This window comes from Corvus brachyrhynchos, unplaced genomic scaffold, assembly GCF_000691975.1.
Source record: "Corvus brachyrhynchos isolate BGI_N302 unplaced genomic scaffold, ASM69197v1 scaffold28, whole genome shotgun sequence".
NCBI lineage: Eukaryota > Metazoa > Chordata > Aves > Passeriformes > Corvidae > Corvus > Corvus brachyrhynchos.
The window spans coordinates 8,211,054-8,231,798 of NW_008246058.1; the positions used below are offsets into that span (position 1 = coordinate 8,211,054).

General features: G+C 36.8%; 1 protein-coding gene across 2 annotated transcripts in view; it reads left to right on the forward strand.

Moving 5' to 3' along the window:
• CSMD3 (CUB and Sushi multiple domains 3) overlaps positions 1-20,745 on the forward strand; it is a 621,464-nt gene that overhangs the window by 293,779 nt on the left and 306,940 nt on the right. For both annotated transcript variants that reach the window (XM_008642636.2, XM_017746102.1), the window contains 2 exons: positions 11,449-11,552; positions 17,567-17,679. In XM_008642636.2, coding sequence (XP_008640858.1) covers positions 11,449-11,552; positions 17,567-17,679 — 217 coding nt within the window. The remainder of the gene's footprint in view (positions 1-11,448; positions 11,553-17,566; positions 17,680-20,745) is intronic.

Genomic DNA, 20,745 nt, shown 5'->3' on the forward strand with positions numbered 1-20,745 from the left:
AGGCCCCTCTGGAGGTCAGAGAGGTGCTTGTGAATTGAGACAGAGTGGTCAGAAAGATTCATACAGCACATACCCTGGAAATCTTCACAGCCGTGGCCATGGGCTAATAGTAGAAAATTAATGGCTGGCCCATTTTGTAATACTGCATGCCTAACACTAGTAACATCTGCGCTTAGCTTGTCAAGCATCTATGAAGTTATGTTTAGCTCGTGCCTCGGAAGTCTTGTGGGTTAAAATATGGGACCCTGATTAAACAGGTGCAAAATGGGTCCCCTGGTGTGGCCAGGCTCAGACACATGGAGTCTTGCCCTGTTAAATCAGGTAGGGTGACCCACATGTGTTGTCTCTTTTGGATTGCTGTCAACATTGTGCGGGACCCGGTTAGGATGCTTACGAGAAGCAAACCTCTCAGAATGTTTGCAGGCCCAGAGCTGCTTGGTCGCTGCCCAGCTCTCAGGGGCCACCACATGCTGCCGCGGGACACGAACCTGTGTGCTATACTCTCGCCCTAACACTGCCACACTCCGTACTGCCTTCACTTGATCTAAATGGGCAGACAGCCGATCGAAGATGTCCCCCAACAGTCAAAACAATTCCCCACTCTACCTCTGTGTCTGGTGCTATACCCAAGAATTTACGCAACTCCCTTCCTTGATTCTGCCTTTGATCACAGTCCGCACAAGGCGGGCACGTATACCACCCACTTTCTAACATTAGCTCCCAGAGCAGGAACTGTGAAGGGGTTAACAACAATTGTGCAATGCTGATGCAATCATTAGGACACAGGACATCTGCTGTAAAGATAAACTGCAGGATGCTCTGTGTAGCTTCGGACCGTAAGCCATGTGTGGTGACCATTTGCTTTGCTTGCTGCAAGAGCTTCTAGTCATGGGGTTCCCACTTTGCAGTGTCCCCCTGTATCCCCCAGGGCAGGCCCGGGCATCTACGGCGTGCGAGTCTCCTTCAATGATAGCATCACAGATAACTCCATTCCATCTCCTTCGCAATGGGTCAATCCTCACCATTGGGGCTGATGGAGGCGATGGCTGCACCTCCTCTTGCAGGAAGGGAGGGGCCGTAGGCACTGTGCCTGGTTCTCCTGACGGGAACGTAGGAGTTCTGGTGGCTATCTTGACCGGTGGGTCCACAGGACGCCACGGCGCTGATGGGATGGGTTCGCAAGCCCTAGATTAGCATGTCCTGACGCGTAGACAATTCAGAAAGCTTCTTGATTACTTCACGCATCATCTCTTGGTGGTTCTCCTCCTCTTGGGGCTGACCCCTGGCAGCCCTGGCTGGCTCTGTCTCTGCAGGCGACAAAGCCATAGAGGCTGCTTCACTGTCGGACGATGATCTGCTGTCCGGCAGAGGGAGGTGGCGCGCTGCCATTTTCGGCCGGGAGCTAGGACCGCTCTTGCACTTCCGCCTTTGCAGCCATTTCTCCCTCAGACTTCGGAGGGGTAACTTCCTTCCCCGCCGGGTCCAGCAGCTCCCACAGCGAGAGGACGGGTGCTGCTGTTCCCCTCATCAGTCTACCCGCAGTCAGCCCAAAGAATCACACAACCCTGGACTCTGCCCTGGTCTCTGGCTGCCGCTCTGTAAGACCCCCATCTCTTTCCTGTTCGGGGCCGCCACCCCCCAGGGCTTCCATGGCCACCGTGGTCACCTTCCTCTCTGCTTTCATTTCTGCGAGGGTGTTAGTCACGGCTCTCCAAGTTAATCTGAGAGCTTTAGCTGCTTTACCTTCTTTTCCACCCTCAATCATAGACAGCCACAGTTCGTTCCCAACTGCCCACCACGCTTCGGTCGAAAACAAAAGCGAAGTGCATTTCAAAAATCCTTGTTCCTGGGCCCACGTAATAAGGGCACTAAGATCCCGATCCTTTACAGTCTCACCTGTCTTAGAGAGGATACTGGCTAGGAGGTGAGTCCCTGCCTTGTACTCCATAGCTTCTTACCTGCAGGGACTCACTCGGCCGCGCGAGCTCCGGTCTCCAGCTTCACTCGGCTTTGAGACCCTTCCCGCTCCGGCTCCCCAGGCTCCAACACCGATGTGATGATTCGCAGTCTTGCCGCATTCAAGCGAAACCACATTTAAGCGAAAAACACACCACATTTAAGTGAAAAAAATCACTCGGGTCCCTGTTTGGGCACCAGGTTTAGCGGGGGGGGTCCCGAGTGCAGGGGAGCCAGCCAGAGTAATGACACAAACACCGATACAATTTGAGTATCGTTCTCTGCTTTATTGTTTACTTTCACTAACTTATATCTACTTTGCAAAGATTCACGCCCTATTCCCACGAGACGGCCTCTAAGCAGCGGGGGAGCCGACCAGTGTATAACTTTGCCAAGGATTTTCAACGCTGCCTGCTGCCAGGTGTCTTCCAGGCCTGCCTGCAGCCTGAGGCCAGTTCAGGGGTTCTTCCTCAGCAACCCTGGGTTGGCCAGACTGTCCTGGGGTATCATATGCCCCCGTTCCACAAGGAATCCCTCTACAGCCCACTAGGCTGTTCTATAATGCTCCCTCCTCAACAGGACAGGTGCAGAAAATATGAAGGAGAAGCTCACAGGTGAAGATATGGACAGAGAGATCACTCACTAGTTATTCTAGTATGCAAAGCAGACTCAACTTGGAGAAATTAATTAAATTTACTGCCAAATAAATTAGAATAGTTAAAATAAGAATAGTTAAAATCTAAATCAGCCCCTTCCTCTCACCCTGCAGTGCCTCTGCTCCCAAAACTTTGCCATGTAAACCCAAGACACGTTCAGAGTACAAACTGAAGGTTTGCACTGAGACCTGAGGCGCAGTGTGATTCCTGTGTTTCTGTCCCTTTCAGGATGTGTGGCTGCCCATCAGGCGAGGCTGACATCACTTAGTGACCTCTGCTTTCTTTTGGAACAGATGGGTTACTCTCTGTGGGATTAAAAAGGGCTGATTTCTATGTTGGATGCAAGGATATCCTTTCTGGGTAACTACTGAAAGGAAGAACTGGAGCAGGGGCAAGTCCTTTCATATGATTGCAATCATCTTGCTATTTGAGAATAGTACTTTTTTTCTCTTTGTAAACTCTGACACTGAGCTTAGTTTTGTGAGGGAAGGATGAGCATGATCTTTTCATTGTGGTTTGCAGATTAGTTGATCTTTTTCCTGCACAAAAACATTTTAGAGTTTTCCTAAAATATTCCTTTGAAAGTAGCAAAATATATTGATGGCAATGCAGCTGAGAATAGTATTTGCCTTCTTTGCAACAAGGGCACATTGCTGGCTGATGTTCAACCTGGTGTCCACAAGAACCCCCACATACAATTCTGCAAAGCAGCTTTCCAGCTGGATGACCCGCAATAGGTATTGGTATGTGGGGTAGTTCCTGCCCAGAGACTTGACTTTGCGCTTCCCTTTGTTGAACTTTGTGAGGTTCTTAATGGTCCATTTCTCCAGACCATTGATGTCCCTCTTCATGGCAGCATGACCCTCTGGCATATTAACCACTACTCTCTTCTTGCTCTTGTGGCAAACTTGCTGAGAGTATGCTCTGCCCTGTCATCCAGATAACCAATAAAGATATTAAAGAAGACTTGTCCCATTGTTGACCCCTGAGATACACCACTAGTTACTGGCATCTGACTAGACTTTGTGCCACTGATAACCATCCTCTCTGCCCAGACTTTCATCCAGTTTTCAGTCCACCTCACTGTCTGCTCAGCCACCCATCAACGGCTTGTCTATTAATATCTTGACGATGCCAAAGGCCTACATGAGGCCCAGGGAGACAATATCCACTGCTTTTCTCTGGTCTACCAGGCGAGTCATTTAATCATAGAAGTCTATCAAAGTTTGTCAAGCATGACTTCCCCTTGGTAAAGCCATGCTGACTACTCCTGATGATTTTCTTGTCCTTAATTTTCCAGGAATTTTTTCCAGGATTAGCTGCACCATGGTAGCAGTAATATTAAATAATATTATACCTAGTATAAATAATTTAAATAAAATGATAACTAAGTCTTACAATAAATGATTGATTCAATATATTTTCCTGCTGCAACTATTCTTCTGTAATCATGTATGATAACACAATTATTTTGATGAAGGAACCTGCAATTCTATGGAAGATTATGGAGGTAAAGCCGATCAATCAGACAGCAGTATTTCATTAGCTTGTACCATCAGATATAAATGCACATCATTTACTTTCTGGGAAGTAGTCAAATATTCTCAGCAAAAAAGCAAATAACCATCCTGAGGGCATATGAGGACACTCAGATGCAAACAGGATGTGTTTTCTTCTCCTTGCCTAGTTTCACTTCTACCAGTGACAAAGGCAACCAGAGATCATTAGCAGTCTTTGGGTAGCTTTTTTCTTGCTAGAGTAAACAGTGAAAAATGGAGAAAATAGGCATCTTGTGAATCTTTTTCAGTGAGGTGGATTTCTTGCTGTTGCTAGTATGTTTGGATCATTCATACCATGAGATTTTGCCAGATAATGTCTGCAGAAATGGTAGACCAATAACCAGTGTCCTGGAACTAGAAAGGTGCCAAGAATTTTCAAGTTCTAACATTTCTTCTCTTGCTATCTTCTAGGTACAAATGCTATTCGTATACCATCTTAAATTTAGTTACTAACCAGTTGTTTCCTTCAATGTCTAGATCAAAAGTTTTATCTTTTTTTCTAGTAGCTTAATAAAAATAAGTGAAAGTAACTTAATTTTAAGTACAACTGCTAGTAATTTTTATAAGTAGAATGTGACAGCATTTGCAAATATTAAGATATTTAATGTGAGAAAAAAATGGAAAATCCAATCTGAAATAATTGCCTAGAGGTTAATATTCTGTCTCCCAAGATAAAAGTTATCTAACAATTTTTATTGTTGGGAACATGATAAACAGAAACTTCAGTAAAAGACAATGTGTTTGGTTAATGATTTATTTGCACTCATTCATTTCCCTTTGGGGAAATATTGAAATTATTGTAGAATCCTGTATTGCTCTGAATAATTAATCTCAGAAACTCCTATAGTGAATTCAAGTCAACAAAATATAAGTCATACTTATATACAAACAGAAAACTATAACAGAAAAATAAAAAAATCTCTGCTGTTAATTTAACATGCATTTGTTCTCAGGACAAGGGAGGATTATCCATTTGTTTTTAACTATAACTGCTCCAAATTAAAGGATTCAAAATGATATAATATAATAATATAATAAATTTATGTGACTTAAGTACATTTCAGTTGCCCTCAGCATAGATATCCATATATAAATGCCTAATCTCACTTTATAGACAAGACAAATAACAAATAGGTACTTCTTACCTGTTTGATCTAGTGTGAATTATCTACCTTTTGATGAAATAGATTACACTCTTGACAGGTTTTTTCACTGTTTTTGAAGAAGCCTACATCAAATACAGCTGTTTTCACTGTAGATGTCTACACTTAAATATGATGAATTTCCAAGAAAGGAAGTCAACAATAAAGTGACTATCCTTTTCAACTGGTGAGCATATATCACGTGTAATAATAATGAGCATTTATCTGGCAGCTTTTTTTTCTCTAATGTTCTGTGAACCTCCAGGTTTTCTTCTGTCTTTCTCCCCCCCACCTTTCTTCTTCCCCCCCCCTTCCAACCTTTTTCGTGCAGTCTGACACTCAAAGATTTAATTAAATTTGAAGGGACAGAGGTGCTTATGATTTAGGCTGTTTCAGTTTGGATTATGTTTTGTTCATATAATATGTAACTACAAAAGAACCAATTAAACTATTCTTATGTTACACAACAGTTCTTAGATGTTAAATTCATGGAAGGATGTTTTAATTCATATTCATTTCTTAATATTATATAATATATAGCTCATTTAAGCTGTATCTTAGCTTATACTTAACTACTCTTGTAAGGAGAAAAGATTCATAACACCTTTAGAAACTTCATCATTATTTTACAGGTAGAATGTCCCATTTTATGGAGTGAAAATGTTACTATACATCTGAAAATTTTGTTAGAGTTACATTTGCATTGGAAAATTCAGGATAACGGATGCACATATAGAAGTACATGCAACTTGGTATCTTTACACTTTCCCTTCAGCAGTTCTGAAGAACATATACTTGCCTCTGTTGCACACCATTCTGCTTTGTATGTTTTGAAATTTTTAAAAGTTGAGTACTTTGCCTGGAACACTACTTTCTTTGAAAAATCTTGAGGGAGCTAATTTTATCAGGAACTAGATACACATGTTGAGCAACTGTCTGGAAAACCTGTTGTCTGGAACACATCCTTTTGAGCACGTTCTCTCTGGAAAGCTGTAGGAAGTTCTCAAGGTAGTCATTAACTATTCAATAAAATCTTTTTCCATTTTACTTCTGAGCTGGAGTTTTGCCCAAAGAGGGGGTTCTAAAGGATATATTCCAAGGCACAGAAAGAAGGTACACCTACTGAAATTTGTTAGAAATTAGATCTCTGCCCCAATGATTCCTTTGAAAAAGTTCTTACAAAGTAATTGGAGACCAAAGTACATAATTATAATTTTCAGAAAGTTATTTTTTAAATAGGACTTTTTTTTTTTCTGTAAAGACTGGATAATTATTATTAGTGTTACTGCCTTTTATTACTATTTTCTTCTGGTTTTATAACTTCAATTTAAGTCAGACATTAAAAGTTAATTGCTTTTGGGTTTATAAATAGCAAGAGCAGACCCAGAGGTAGAGAGACTGTTGCCTTCTGTTTATCTACTTTTGTATTTTTTTGTAGAGAATAAAGAGTGCACAGGTCAGCATATTTTATTGCAAATACTTTGGTTTCTTATATAGTGTGTATATGGAGGAAGAGAAAATAAAAGATTCCTTTTTCATCGCAGTAGTGCATAGGGACATAGTTAATAATATCCTCTGAAACAAAATTCAAGATATTATTAGCTTGTATCAGAACAATTGTAGCTGATGTATAAATACCTGCTGGATTTATCACAAATGCTACTATAAAGGCACAAAACTTTTATGGACTACTGAATATCTTTTTCTAAAAAAGAAAATTATTGTAATTATTATATTGACTATTTTTAAGATATTCTTCTCAATTCTGAAGTCATAGAGATACATATCTGGTATCATTAGTCAACTCATTATGTGTAAAATAATAGATCAAGAATGGTGGCAAAGTGCCTGAGATGGAATCTTTGAAATTTGCTTCTTGTGCCTTCCAGAACCCACTTTTTATAGTATAATCCTTTTATCCAGAATCATGTAGCTCAGACACATCACTGGTGAAATATTTTTGTTCGTAGTGTTGTTCCCTGATGTTCCCTTGTCATTTGAAAATGTTTTCTGATCCCTCATTTTTTCTATTCAGCTTTGAATGAGATTGTGGGTCAGTGGATAAATGCAATAAATACATAAATATATTATAGCATGATCACTCTTTATATGCATCAATAAAACCCATGGATCTTATTTCATTTTTATTAATGCTTTAATCTTGCTCTGGGAAACTGGAAAAAAAGACTTTACTGGAATATATAGATCAAGAAAACTACTTGCCCCTGTGATTCTGATTACTATGCATCTACTAACCAGATCAATAGCACACTTTAGTAATGCTAGTCTGATTTAAAAATATGTAGAACATAGTAATAAATCATCACAGCTTTCTCTGAAGTGTTTATTCTTATGAACAACAAACTAAAAAATAGAATTACCCTCAGGTTTTACTCTAATGTTAAACTGATTCAAGGATGCCATCCAACTTTGGTTTTCCATTTATAGATTTTTCAGAAAAATGAAGAAAGACACTGTTAGATAACTGGTAAAAGCAGAATTTTTGGAAAGTTTATTAAAAAGTTTTAAGTTATTTACTCACCTAAATTTCAGTTTTTATTTTAAAAGGTTCCAGCATCATCAACTTTAAATGCTGATATCAGCAAAACACATTTTCAGTATTCTAAAATTTAATAAGCACTGCAAGTCTGACTGACTTTGAGTGTGATCAAACTGAAGCTGATGTTGTAAAACAAGGACTCTGAAAACATAGCCCTAAGACTACTTATTTTCTTGCTTGTTGGCATATTTAGAAGGACTTCAAGTAAGTTTTGTATTGTAAATTGTGTGTGTACTTTGCATGTCAAAGATGAATTTCCATAAAGTATACAAGGTTTATTTTTACAGTAGAAACATATAAATCCTTGTACACTATATATTTAGTAAATTAGTTTCTTGTCTCTTGCATGTTGGATATTGACAGCTCTGCTGTTTCTATGTTACTTTGCTCTATTTTTGAAAATTCCCTTAAAATTAAATGTCTTCAATATCAGCTGACAAGCATATTTGTTAAATAAATGGCAAGTTTAATTTACCACTTCCAAAGTTAGTGCTGTAAATCATGTTAGGTTATGTTAAGCCTAAATTTGAAATGGGTTGTGTATTAACTGTTACATACAGCTTGTTTACCTTTTAATGACCTGGAGTTATGAAATACTTCTTTGATACTATAGAGTCGAGTAGCCATTAGCAACTGGTTTTAACCCTCTTCCAGCAGGGGTATGCATGGTAAACAAAATGATTTCCTGCCTCAAGGAATAATATTTTACCTTTTACTATACAGAAAATATGCTTCTATTTGGTGATTGCTGTTTCTGATTTTGATTTACTAGTGTCAATTTTGCGCAAAGATGAAGCATTTTCTAATTTTCTGTTGAATCAAAAACTTCTAAGAAGAAATCCTGGTAATACACCCACAAGAATAAGATTATCAAATGTAAATATTTCAAATTTCTTATAGCCAGTTGCTATATTTTATTTTTTTATATAGTCTAAAATTTTTGAAGTTATTAATGACATCACTGCTTCTTATTGTCTTAAAACTGTGACTGTTTCCCAGAATCTGATACAAGACAAATGTAGACTAATCTATGCTCATGTGGCTTTATAGAACTACCATTTTCAGTGTCTTACCTATCTCATTATCACAGTTTTAGGTGACTTACAAAGAGAGAGAGACAAAAATCTTGTAATTAAACATCCTTTTCTGAAAACTACTAATGGAGAAGAAACAAGTTAGAAACTTTTTTTTTTGATGTACATCTCTTTTGATTAAAAGTAAAAAAAAAAAGCTCATTTTATCTCAGAAAAGAATTTCAGAGTGTAGAAAAGTGAGAGATTTTATCAGAGCAGCCAGATTACAACAGAATCATCAATAATTTGGGGATTCCCTAGAGACTAGTGGAAAGATTGAAGCTGAAGCCTATTATTTGAACAAGAAAATTAAATTTGCTTACTTTTTCTCGTTCCACAGTATTCCTTAATGAGACAGATGTTTTTCAGGAAGTTCTCTTACTTTTTATTTGTGAGCATTGTTAAAAAAGAATGACAAAAATCTTACATTTCTGCAGTGAAATAAAGAAAACCATTTTTTGTCATTCCTGATTTAAAAAAACATATCTTAAAACTTATATTTTCCTTAACCTCGGTCTTCTCTGATGAAATACACATCGCATGGGATAATGTTGAGTGTGCTAAAGAAAACTTGTTTTACCTTTCTAACACAACTTATATAGACAAATACTTGATTTGCAAAAAGAAAGGTGGCTTGTATCAATTTAGTGGCACTCAACTAATATAAAATATCTAGGATATTAATTTAAAAAAATATCACTGTTGCACTTACCAAAAAAAAATCTGATAATTAGATTAGATTTCTTCGTGTGTTTAATGGAAAACAGGATTAAGATTTCTGATCATGAGTTAGTTATACAATTCTTTCGCTATCTCGGTTTTCTTCTTATTATGAGTATAGTATTGATGGTTTTGCTACAATGTTACTTCAAAATATATTTCACTGTTAATAAGTGAAATATACTTTCAAGTTGAATTCAACTTACATTATTTGCCCATGTTTTATTGTGGAGTCTGTTCTGTTCTGATGTAACTGCACATCTAATTGCACAGAATTTAAAAGTGGACCAAAAATGATGGCTTTTTTGTTTGGTTGGTTTGGGGGTTTTTTGTTTTTGTTTTTTGTTGGTTGGTTTTTCAAGTACTGAATATGTGTCACCCTTAAATTTAGTTATGGATTTCAGTTTAAATTCTTATGTCTAGTCTTACAAATTTTGTGGCTAGAACAGCACAAAATGTACAGAATATTTTTTTAAACTAAGAACATTAAGAAGATTTATGTGTGGTTTTCTCCTCTTTACTCAATTAGAGCAAATCAGCTGCTTGCCTACACAATTTTCCATGTCCTTTCCATCTGCCCTCTCTTAACTCTCTGTACTTGACTACAGTCCCTGGGGTATGACACACATATATACATGTACACACATTCATTTGTATATGTGAATGTGCCACACTGGCTGTTCCTCAGTGTACTTATACCATCATTTACACCTGTAAAGGAAAGTGTTTCTCCTTCCTTTGGAACAAATTGCAATCCTTGGAACATACGTCAGTTTTCCGACTTGCCTGTACTGGCTTTTGCTCATAGAAACATATCCTTCTTCAATTCCCAGAACCCCAGTGTAACAAAGTAATATGAGCTTTCAAGGACATGATAATAATCCATCATAATGGCATCCACATCTTTAAACACAAATGCTCTCAGCTCTCAATTATAACTGTAATAGAAGACAATTTATTACAGTATTAAAATTACTATGTATAAGTATTCTGTCATTTTTATCTATATGAAATTTTGAGGAACTAAAGACAGAATTACCATGATTAATTCATGGATGGAAACAATGTGCTTCCCTTCCCTTCCCTTCCCTTCCCTTCCCTTCCCTTCCCTTCCCTTCCCTCCTCTTTTTGTTCTAAATCAAAAAATGCATTCTTTTATTAAAATATAGCTGAAATTTTTATCCTTCAGCAGAAATATGCATAAAGCAATTTAATTTACAGGATATTAAGAATGGCTATTCTTCTGATAGTTGTATTTTACTCAACTTCGTGAAATAAAATTACTTTTGCCTTTGATGCATCTTTGTCCTCCTTGAGCCAGATTATAGATGTCAGGAGTAAATCATATTCTTCACCTTCACTGAATTTACTCAGTGAGGTACAATTATTTAGTTGGTATTTGAAGACAGTGGTATTGCAAAAAATCCAGTTAGTTATCCTGCCCTTTGAGTATATAGTAATCAAAATGTAATGCAATTACCCAGAACTGTAATAAACATGTAACAACTACATAAATAAGTGAAATTGTGGCACTTCGAGGAGGTCAGCAGAGTGATGATACCTAAAAGTTATTATAATTCGTATTTCATGATCCAAACCTTTGGGGTTAATTACACTAATTTATTGTGAAATACACTAAACTTACATGCAATTATTAATTGGAAGATTGGTTTTATTTACATTGCTGAAAAGCTTAATTTACAGACTCATCTCTCCAGTACATTTATTTATTTATAAAATATATTTACTTACTTTATTTACTTATTTTATTTATATATGTAGGTTATTCAGATAAATTTTGAAGAATTTGATCTGGAGATTGGCTATGACACACTGACAATTGGTGATGGAGGAGAAGTGGGTGATCCTAAAACTGTGCTTCAAGTGTAAGTCTTTTGCATTTACAGTTTGTATACATTGGAGAATGTCATTCATGTGTTTTGCTGAGACTAAATAATTATTAGAATCAGATAAATCTGAGCAAAAACTAATCTCGCTGAGCTTCTAAATTTACTAAAGGTGACAGTTTAAGTACACTGTTATGTGTTTACTGTTCTGAAGTCAGAAAGAGATGAAGTGGACATCACAAAAGAAAAAGATGAGCTAGAATCAGAAATTTGAAAGACATGGTACAGACACACATGTAAATTTTAGGGACTATTGTGCTCCCTTTGTGTGTTCTCAAATTAAAAGTGTGTAAGAACATAATGGAAAATAGATACATGGGCAACTTGTGCACAAACTTTTATGGTCTCCTAGCAAGGTTATCATGACAAAAGATGTACTATAACATCTTGACTTTAATTTGCTTATTGACTATTATGGATAACTCAGAAGAGAAAGTTAACATAGTGAAGAAAATTACTACAAAGAAAGGCTGAATAGGGTGTTACCTAAACCACATGTTGCAAACCAGCGTTGAGTATTGAATGAGATTTTTCTCATTCACAGACATTTTTCTAGAATGTGTGAACCCAGATATATAGATATGTAATATTCTTAACCATCATTGATTAACTTCAAAATCCATATTTCTCAAACACTTAGCTTGTGGCAATAATACTAACAACTGTCTCAAGAAGACAAACTCAGAATTGTATTACTTAGTTTGTAAAATTTTCAAGACAGTGTTATAAGTCAGCGATTCTGTTCATTCCACAGTCACTTGTAAATATGCAGAACACTGTAATTAGGCCTTACTTATAATTCATCATTTTATGTAACTCTAGTTCTAGTCTAAATAAGTCAATATCATGTAGGAGAAATGAATGTCTCTTAAAGTTCATTGGATTTATTTTTTTCAAATCTGAGTCAATTTTATTTAAAAAAAAAAAAGTTATCTAATGCTTAAAAACCGTGCTTTGCATGTAAGGGATTGTCTACTATTTAGAAAACGTTTTTTAAAGGCCAAATAATATTTAGCTGTTAATTTTAAATAAACTGGCCTTTCTGCAAGTACCTGATGTTATCATTAGTTCAAATGATTTAGTAATTGAAACACAGATAAGAATGTGATACAAGTTTAGTACAAAATATATTTACATAACAAAAGAATAACAAAATTAGGATTCCTTAGAATGATATTCCCTGCAGTATATTTATTGGAAATCTATTAAAACAATTTTATATATTTCAGTTTTCCATTATTCACCATAAGAATGATATCAAGAATTAGTTTGAGTACACTAAACCCAAGGTCTGACTCTTTTTCTGTCCTAATTTCACCTCATTAATATGAGTAATTGCAAAACTTCGAACAGAACATACATTTTTTCTAAGATTTACAGATTTTTCTAATGAAATGCCCTTTATATTTATCATCCAGAGGATAGATTATCTGACCTTCTATTTTTAGTTGTTTTTGTAATAATTCTATCCGTTTTATTTTATTCTATTTTGTTTGACATCTTTATCGATGGTCTGGACAAGGGGTTTGAGTGCACCCTCAGTCAGTTTGCAGATGACACCAAGTTGGACAGGAGTGTCGATCTGCTGGAGGGCAAACACAGAGCTGAAGCTCACGGGTCTGTAGTTCCCTGGATCTTCCTTTCTCTCAGGAGTGGTTTCCCTCCTTCCAGTAACCACGTGACGGCCATGACTTTTTGAATAATGGAGAGTGGCCTGGCAACATCAGCTAGTTTCCTTATGATCCTGGGATGCATGTCATCAGGCCCCTTAGACTTGTGACTTTCCAGTTTCATCAAGTGGTCTTGAACCTGCTTTTTGCTTACAGTGCGAGTGACCTCTCTCCCCCAGCTCCCATGCAGAGGATCAAGGACTTGAAAGAAATGGGAAGCCTGACAGCCAGTGAAGACTGAGGCAAAGAACTCACTGAAGTACCTCAGCCTTCTCCATCTCTGTTGTCACCAGCTCTTCCCTCTCGCTTATCAGGGGGCAGACACTCTCTTTGGCTTTTTTTTCTGACCAGTGTCAGAAGGATTGGACACTGTTCCAATGTCAGCCATTGGAAGAGGCTGCCCAGGGTAGTGTTGGAGTCACCATCCCTGGAGGTGTTCAGATGTGTAGATGTGGTGTTTAAGGACATGGTTTAGTGGTGGACTTGGCAGTGTTGGTTTAACTGTTGTACTTGATGATCTTAAAGGTCTTTTCCAACCTAAATGTCTGATTCTAGGATTATTATCAATGAAAAGACCACCATTTGGCCAGGTAGTTATGGTGCAATTGCTTTATGACAATTCAGTCTCTTAGTGGATTGCAGATGAGTTAATTGCTACTACTAATCAATTTGAGAAGTGGGGAAATACTGTAAATTCTACTTTTTAAGCAGTACCAATCATTCAAAAAATATTGCTGATAATGCTGGAGTTCAGTTTCAGCTATTCTTAGATTCCTAAACTATGTGGAATATTCTCTCTTGTGGAAAGAAACTTTATTAAGTGCAAATTCATAAGTTCTTATTAAAGTTTAACTAAAGTATTGTTACTGAATTACAGTAATGCATTAAGGCAAAGTGCAATAATATTTTAAATTTTGAGTCATGTGGTAGAACAGTCTGTCCAGATTGTATTTCATTGAAGATGTTCGCATTTTATAAAATGATTTCTGATGATGTACCTTAGGTTGGGGAGAAATGATGGAATTACCCTATTAAAAGTGTCACAAACATAAAAGAATCCTGAGTAATTTTTTTTAAATTAAAAAAGTTAATTAGAATTGTCAAGTGTTAACATACGATAAGAGAATCTGTTCTGTAAATAACCAGGTAATTAATTTTAAAGAATTATTACTATGAAGATCCTGGAAAAGCAAAAAGATTCCCCATGAGGTTATGGGGGTTTAATATTAAGTAACATTATATACTAAGCCACAAGTATATTATGTTTTTTTAACAGTAGAATGATTATTCTGTGATCAGAAGTATCAATGGTGAAGTTATTAGGATTAAAATGCATAAAAAAATGACATAGAAGATGGAAGATAATTGAGTACTGTAAAAACCATGCAAAACTTTTCTCTCCTGTGAATCATGCAGACTTTGTCTGAGATATGATGCATAGCAAACAAATCAGCTGTTGTATAACTTAATTTTTGGATTTTAAATTTTAAAATAATTATCTTCCCCCCAGAAAATTGCTGAAGAACATTGGTTTAAATATGTCTGGTTTACATGTTAATAATGTGAAAACATTTGTCTTCCAACTTATCGGAGTTAATCAGGAAACATACCCAAGTGTTTAATCTGATGGTTTTACTGGGCGCTGTTTGATAGGAAGGTGCAGAAGCAAAAACTGAAGTTAAGTGGCATTTCAATAGAATTATGCTTCCTAAATTGATAATTGCAGTCCTGATTATTCCTATTCTGCTGATGTTAATCACAGAAGTAGCTAAACTCCAATGCCTTTTCAGTACTTGCCATTAAGTTTCCCTGGGTGCCTATAATTCTGAGCCTGTATATCCATGCACCCAGCAATGCGACAGTCTGCTCCCGCCTGGTGAGCCTGGCACCCAAGTGAACTTAAACCTGATTGCTATATTTTTTTTAGTCTGTTTGACCAGATGACTAATATGAAGGCATTCTTAGTGCTTTCCTATGGAACTAAGATTCAAGGTGGAACAGAATTAAGTGTTATTACCAAGGGATAGAGGGGAAGAAGGAGAAGAAATGGTGAGTTCTCCCTTCATGCATCAGTCACAGCACTTTATCAGGATATTTGGAAGTTTGGTTTCAGCAGTTTGGTCTGACATTTGCTGCAGGTGACTTTTAATACAATATCTATCTAGACACTGGTTCCTGTAACATGGAAAATCCAGTGTACAAGACATGAAACTCAGTCTTTTAGTATGCTTGCTGTGTTGGCTGTGCATATGTCCAATCTCATATTACAGGCCATCTTCAGCAAATGGAGAGTGTTACAATCTTCTGAATATCCTCAAATCCAGTCTTCAGAGTACTCTCTCAGGGGGAGAATATATGTCACAAGTATGTGGGAGGAGTAGTTCTGGAGTCATAGAGAAAGAGGTGGAAAACACCCTGCTGAGTGTTGTAACTGTTAAGCTGTTTAATAAAAAGGGAGACATCATAACTGCGTATTTCCATTTCTACTGCTGTCAGTGTTCACTATTCAGTTCTTAAAAGGGAACGTGTATTTCCAGGAGAGGAATCTAGGTAATGAGTCCGGGTAGAGGAAGCCACATAAACCCCCAGAAGGACAGAAAGAATAATTCTCAACTGCAGAGTTTCATTATTATCTTAAGTAGCTTCTTTCATATAATACTGTTTTTTCTGGATCATATTGCTCTGTGGCCCCTTCCCACATGTTTTACAGGGATCCCTAAGGACTTAAAAAATAGAGTAACAAGTGATTTTTGTGTTCTGTTGATTTATTCTTTCTATTTTTCTTTTTTAATGTATTTTAAAATGGTATTTTTTTTCCTCCTGTACTATTTAATTGGAAAGCATTTCTTGTTAAAACTATGGATTTAAAAAATGTATTTATAATTAATTTCAGAAAATGGAAATGCTGAATGTTTTGATGGATTTTTATCATAGGAATTATTCTGTCTGACACAACAGAGATATTAATATTCTCAATTCCCTTAATATCCAAAATATGTACTGTCAGTCAACAGTGACAATTACAAAACTTTGTTAGCCGTTACATCAGTGTTGTTTCTCAGGAACATCCTGTTAATCTACTAATTTGGCAAAGACTGAACTCACTGAAGACACTTTCCCTTAGTGCAGGAATGAGCAGTTAATCTGTTATTTTGGCCAGGCATTTACTTGTTCAGTTCTGGCAAGAGTCTTTCTAGTAGCTCCATCTGTGAACACAGATGTGGGAAACAGACATGAATTTTTCCCACAGCAGACTATTTAATGCAGAAGGAAGCTAAAAAAGACCAGAGGGAAGAACTAAAATTAACTGTAAAATACATTTTAAATAGTCCATTTTAAGTTTCAGCTAGCTTTAAAGAATGGTTAGAACTTCAAAAAATGAACAGTTTTCACTGTTATAAAGCATTGGGCTTGTGATCCACTTTATAAGAGTGAAAAATATCTGGAAACTTTTCAGCATTTTGTTTAAGATAAGCTATAACCAAATTTGAGACAAAATTTTGGGAAAAAAATGCAATATAACATAAAACTGCAGCTTTCACAACATTCCTTTTTGCTATCACACGGTTCATTCAGCAAATAGAGTCAACATTTAGGATTGCACTGATTGACAGATTTTTGCAAACAATATTAAAATTTAAAAAAAAATTAAAAAGGAAAATCAAGTTTAGTTTTTTCTAGTTAATCAGCATCCTGTAACAGTTGAAGGCTTTAAGGTTTGACATTTGTTAGTTTTCTTAATGAAGGAATAGACAACATCTGAGTTTTGTCAGGCTGTTCGTCCTTTGTTGTAAAAGAGGTGATGAGGGGAAGTGAGAGAGTGCAGGGAACACACAGACTTTCATAATAATGCTGCCTAAAAATAGCAGCTTTCTTTTAAATATGCAAGGCATGTATTCCAAAGTGGGTAGTTGCATACCAGAAAAATCAAAGAATCACTATAATGCCTCATATGGTCTTCTAGTGCCATTGATATGCCTTCATGTGCCTGAGTAATTGACACAGGATTGACGGATAAGGTTAAGGATTAGGGAGGTTTCATGTCTTTCTGGAGCAGCAACTGAAAGTGAGATGAACTACTTCAATACAACATAAGCAGCAGTTGCATATGTTTATAGGCTACTATCAAATTTCCAGTCATGAAACGTGAGAGTTGTCTTGGCTAGCCAGCCAGTAAATAACCAATTTAGTGTGAGCTGAATGCAATGAATTTAAAAGCAAACATTAGAAAAATGCTTAATAGTTATTTAGATTTCTTACAAGAAGAAAGAAATCTACTTACTTAATGCTTAATAGCCTTACAGAATTTTTTTCTATCTATAGGTTAACCGGGAGCTTCGTACCAGACTTAATTGTGAGCATGAGCAATCAGATGTGGTTGCACCTTCAAACAGATGAAAGTGTGGGCTCAATTGGTTTCAAGGTTAACTACAAAGGTAATGATACATCACTGGAAGCAAATGTAATGGTGTACCAAAAATTAGGCCGATATTATGAAATGTTTTTCTTTCATATTAGTGGATGCATTCTATTTCCAGTCCTGTCAGTTTTAAAAAGAGGAAAATGTAAGCTGAATTGAAAAAAAAAAATTTAAAAAATGTTTGCTTAAAGGTCTTATGTCACGTGAAACTGCACACATTTTGTTTGATGTGTTGTTACAGAGGCTGGGTTTTGGCATATAACTTTACTCTTATTTTTTGTTATTTAGTACTGACAACTATTAAAAATGAAATAATTCTGTGACTATTTAAAGATAAATGAGTAAAATAAATTAATACTTCCTACATTCTTTTGAAAATTATTGCCTATTAAAACATTAAAAAAACACCGCAAGCGAAGAATTTGAATGAGTGCTAAGTTTTGAGCCTAGACAAAGAAAAACCTAATAATGTTGTTCTTTATGGTTTTAAAGTGTATAATGCACTATATAAACCATCTGTTGCTATTTGATACTTCTGGAAGAACATACAGTTTTTATAGACCATGAACAACAGCAAAATCAACAAAAGCTAAAGTACAACATATATATACATATATATGCATTTCATATTGTTACAGAATTAGTCATATTTGTTATTTTTTATATTACATTTACAATAGAGCCATGTCTTTCTTACGAGAATTTTATTAATTGCATAGTTTCTGTCTAGCACCAGAAGCAGATAATAGAAATAGGACTATTCATCAGGAAATGAGAGAGGAGAAACAGAAGTTATACCAGTGACTGTGTGTATTAGAAACAGAGCTGATGTTGCTGAGGATCAGCAGATGGAGTGAAGAAGCATACCAGGAATAAACGTGCACAATGTGACTTGTTGGTTTTTTTCCTGTAGTGTAAAGTAAAGCTCCATGGTGGTAAGGTATGAGTGCACTTGTGCGCTCTTGATACTCAGATGTAGTGGACTAAGATAGGAAGATCTTAGTACTTTGTTGAATGCTAATCATTAAGACCTAGGATTTCCACATTCAGGCTGTTGAAAGGGGCAAGAGAATGATTAGTGAAAACAGGTTTAAGAATTTGCCAATACGGCAAAACTAGAACCATATTTGAGTGGAAAAGGATGAGTTTTAGATCTGAACTCTAATTTGCAGAGCTCAAGTTGTCTATTCTTTTATTTACACGATTCTCTCCTGATAAAATTAATTTTACTTGCAACAATTTTAGTTTGCAGAAAGCAGAGGGTTATTATCTATTCTTATATGGTATGCCTTATTTTATTCATGAGTTACATTTATTCTTAGAAGCTGTATTCTGCAAGAATAAAATTAACTGAATATGAATAGGTAGAAGGGTACAGACAGGGTGAACATTCACAACGGCATCTTCATATAATCAACTTTGTGATTGCATGCCTAGATATTGAATCTATTTCTCTCTTGCCCTACAATGGTACTTCACATTAGTTCACTAAATAGCACTTGAATGCAGCAAGCACTCAACAGATAGGTGTTCTGTGGTGGTGGTGGTGGGAGGGTGTAGGGTATGCCCATCCACTGCCCTGGAGGGACGTCTGCTGAGATAAGGAGATTGCTCAATCTCCCAGCAGAACTCCCCTGGAAAGGCAGCCACTTTTCAGTTACGGTGAGATGAAGACAAACCCAGAATCCTCTGGGAGACCCTATGCAGATCCTTTGTAGCCCATTGGCCTTTACCCTCTGACACCCACCCCTGTATCCCTATAAGAGCTAGCCCCCTGTCCCTGCGAGGGCAGAGAGATGTTTGTCCCTGGCTCCCCTTCGCCGGAGTACGGATAATAAAGCTACCTTGTGCAGAACAGCTACACAAGCCTCTCATCTCTCTCTCCCTGGTCTGGCCTGGAGGCTGCCCTGCAGAGCTGAGCTGAAATCACGAGCTGACAATCACTAAAGAGCTGACAGCTTCTGCATGGGCCCTCCTAGCTAGCAGCTGAGGGAAGACACCGGGCTTTGGGAAGAGGATCTCTTTTGGGACCATCTCTCCGGACCGGGGGATTATTTTTTTATCTAAATTGCCTTCATTTGATCCTTGAGAGGATGTGTTCATTAGGCTTATCAGAAATTGGGCAATGCTCATAAAATAAAATGGAAAGGGTAGCAAGGGCAAGTCAGGTTTGAAGGGGTTGCTATTTCTGTTGTTGTTTTTAAAACTTTGTATTCAAGTCCTTTCTAGTAATGATGGTAGGCACTGAAAACAAATGTGTAAATGGGTAGTATTTTGGATTAGCAGCTGTTCTGCAATTTAAGTTTTAGAATTTATGAACTGGAAGTTGAGAGAAAGTCCAATGAGGTACACTGAGTATTTGCATTAGAACAGTGCATTCAGGGCTATGACATAACACTGAATTATTTACTAGAATCAAAACATTGCAAAGAATTTTCCCTTTTCAGAGGATTTTTGGAAATACTTAAGAGAATGATGATTTCTAGAAGTCAGGGTCAACGGACATTTCAGTTTAAGCTATTTCATGAATTCTTTAGAATGTATGCCTAACTTTCTTGTTCATCTCTTGACTAGACCAAATGTATTCCTTTACCTTGACCCCTTCCACCTCACAAGTTCCGCTATGCACTTAGCCACCTAGCTAAGGCTGATACTCTATTTATACATATATTTATTATATGTTTAGGTCTTTTAAGTTTCTGCTTACATAAAAGGTACAATTACATTAGCATTTTAAATTAGATCTAGCAATTTGATTTTTGAATCTTCTTCTGATCATTCCCACTGCCCTTGTTTTAGTTTTCATCATGGAGCAATCTTGAAAGGCACAAATTACACTCTTTTGAGGTAATTCATAAGATGCTATTGAATAGCATTAGGAATAGCATTCCTTCTGTGCTCCTGCTGCTAATGGGAATTTCTCAGGAACTTGTAAAGCTTTTCCAAAGTAAAACCACGAAACACAGTGAAATGTATATAGATAGTTGTTACAGTGGGGTTCTGTAACACAATGTATCAAACAAGGAGGCCCATGGGAAAGAAACATACATGGACCGATTCTTGATAGCTGTTTCAGAGAGCA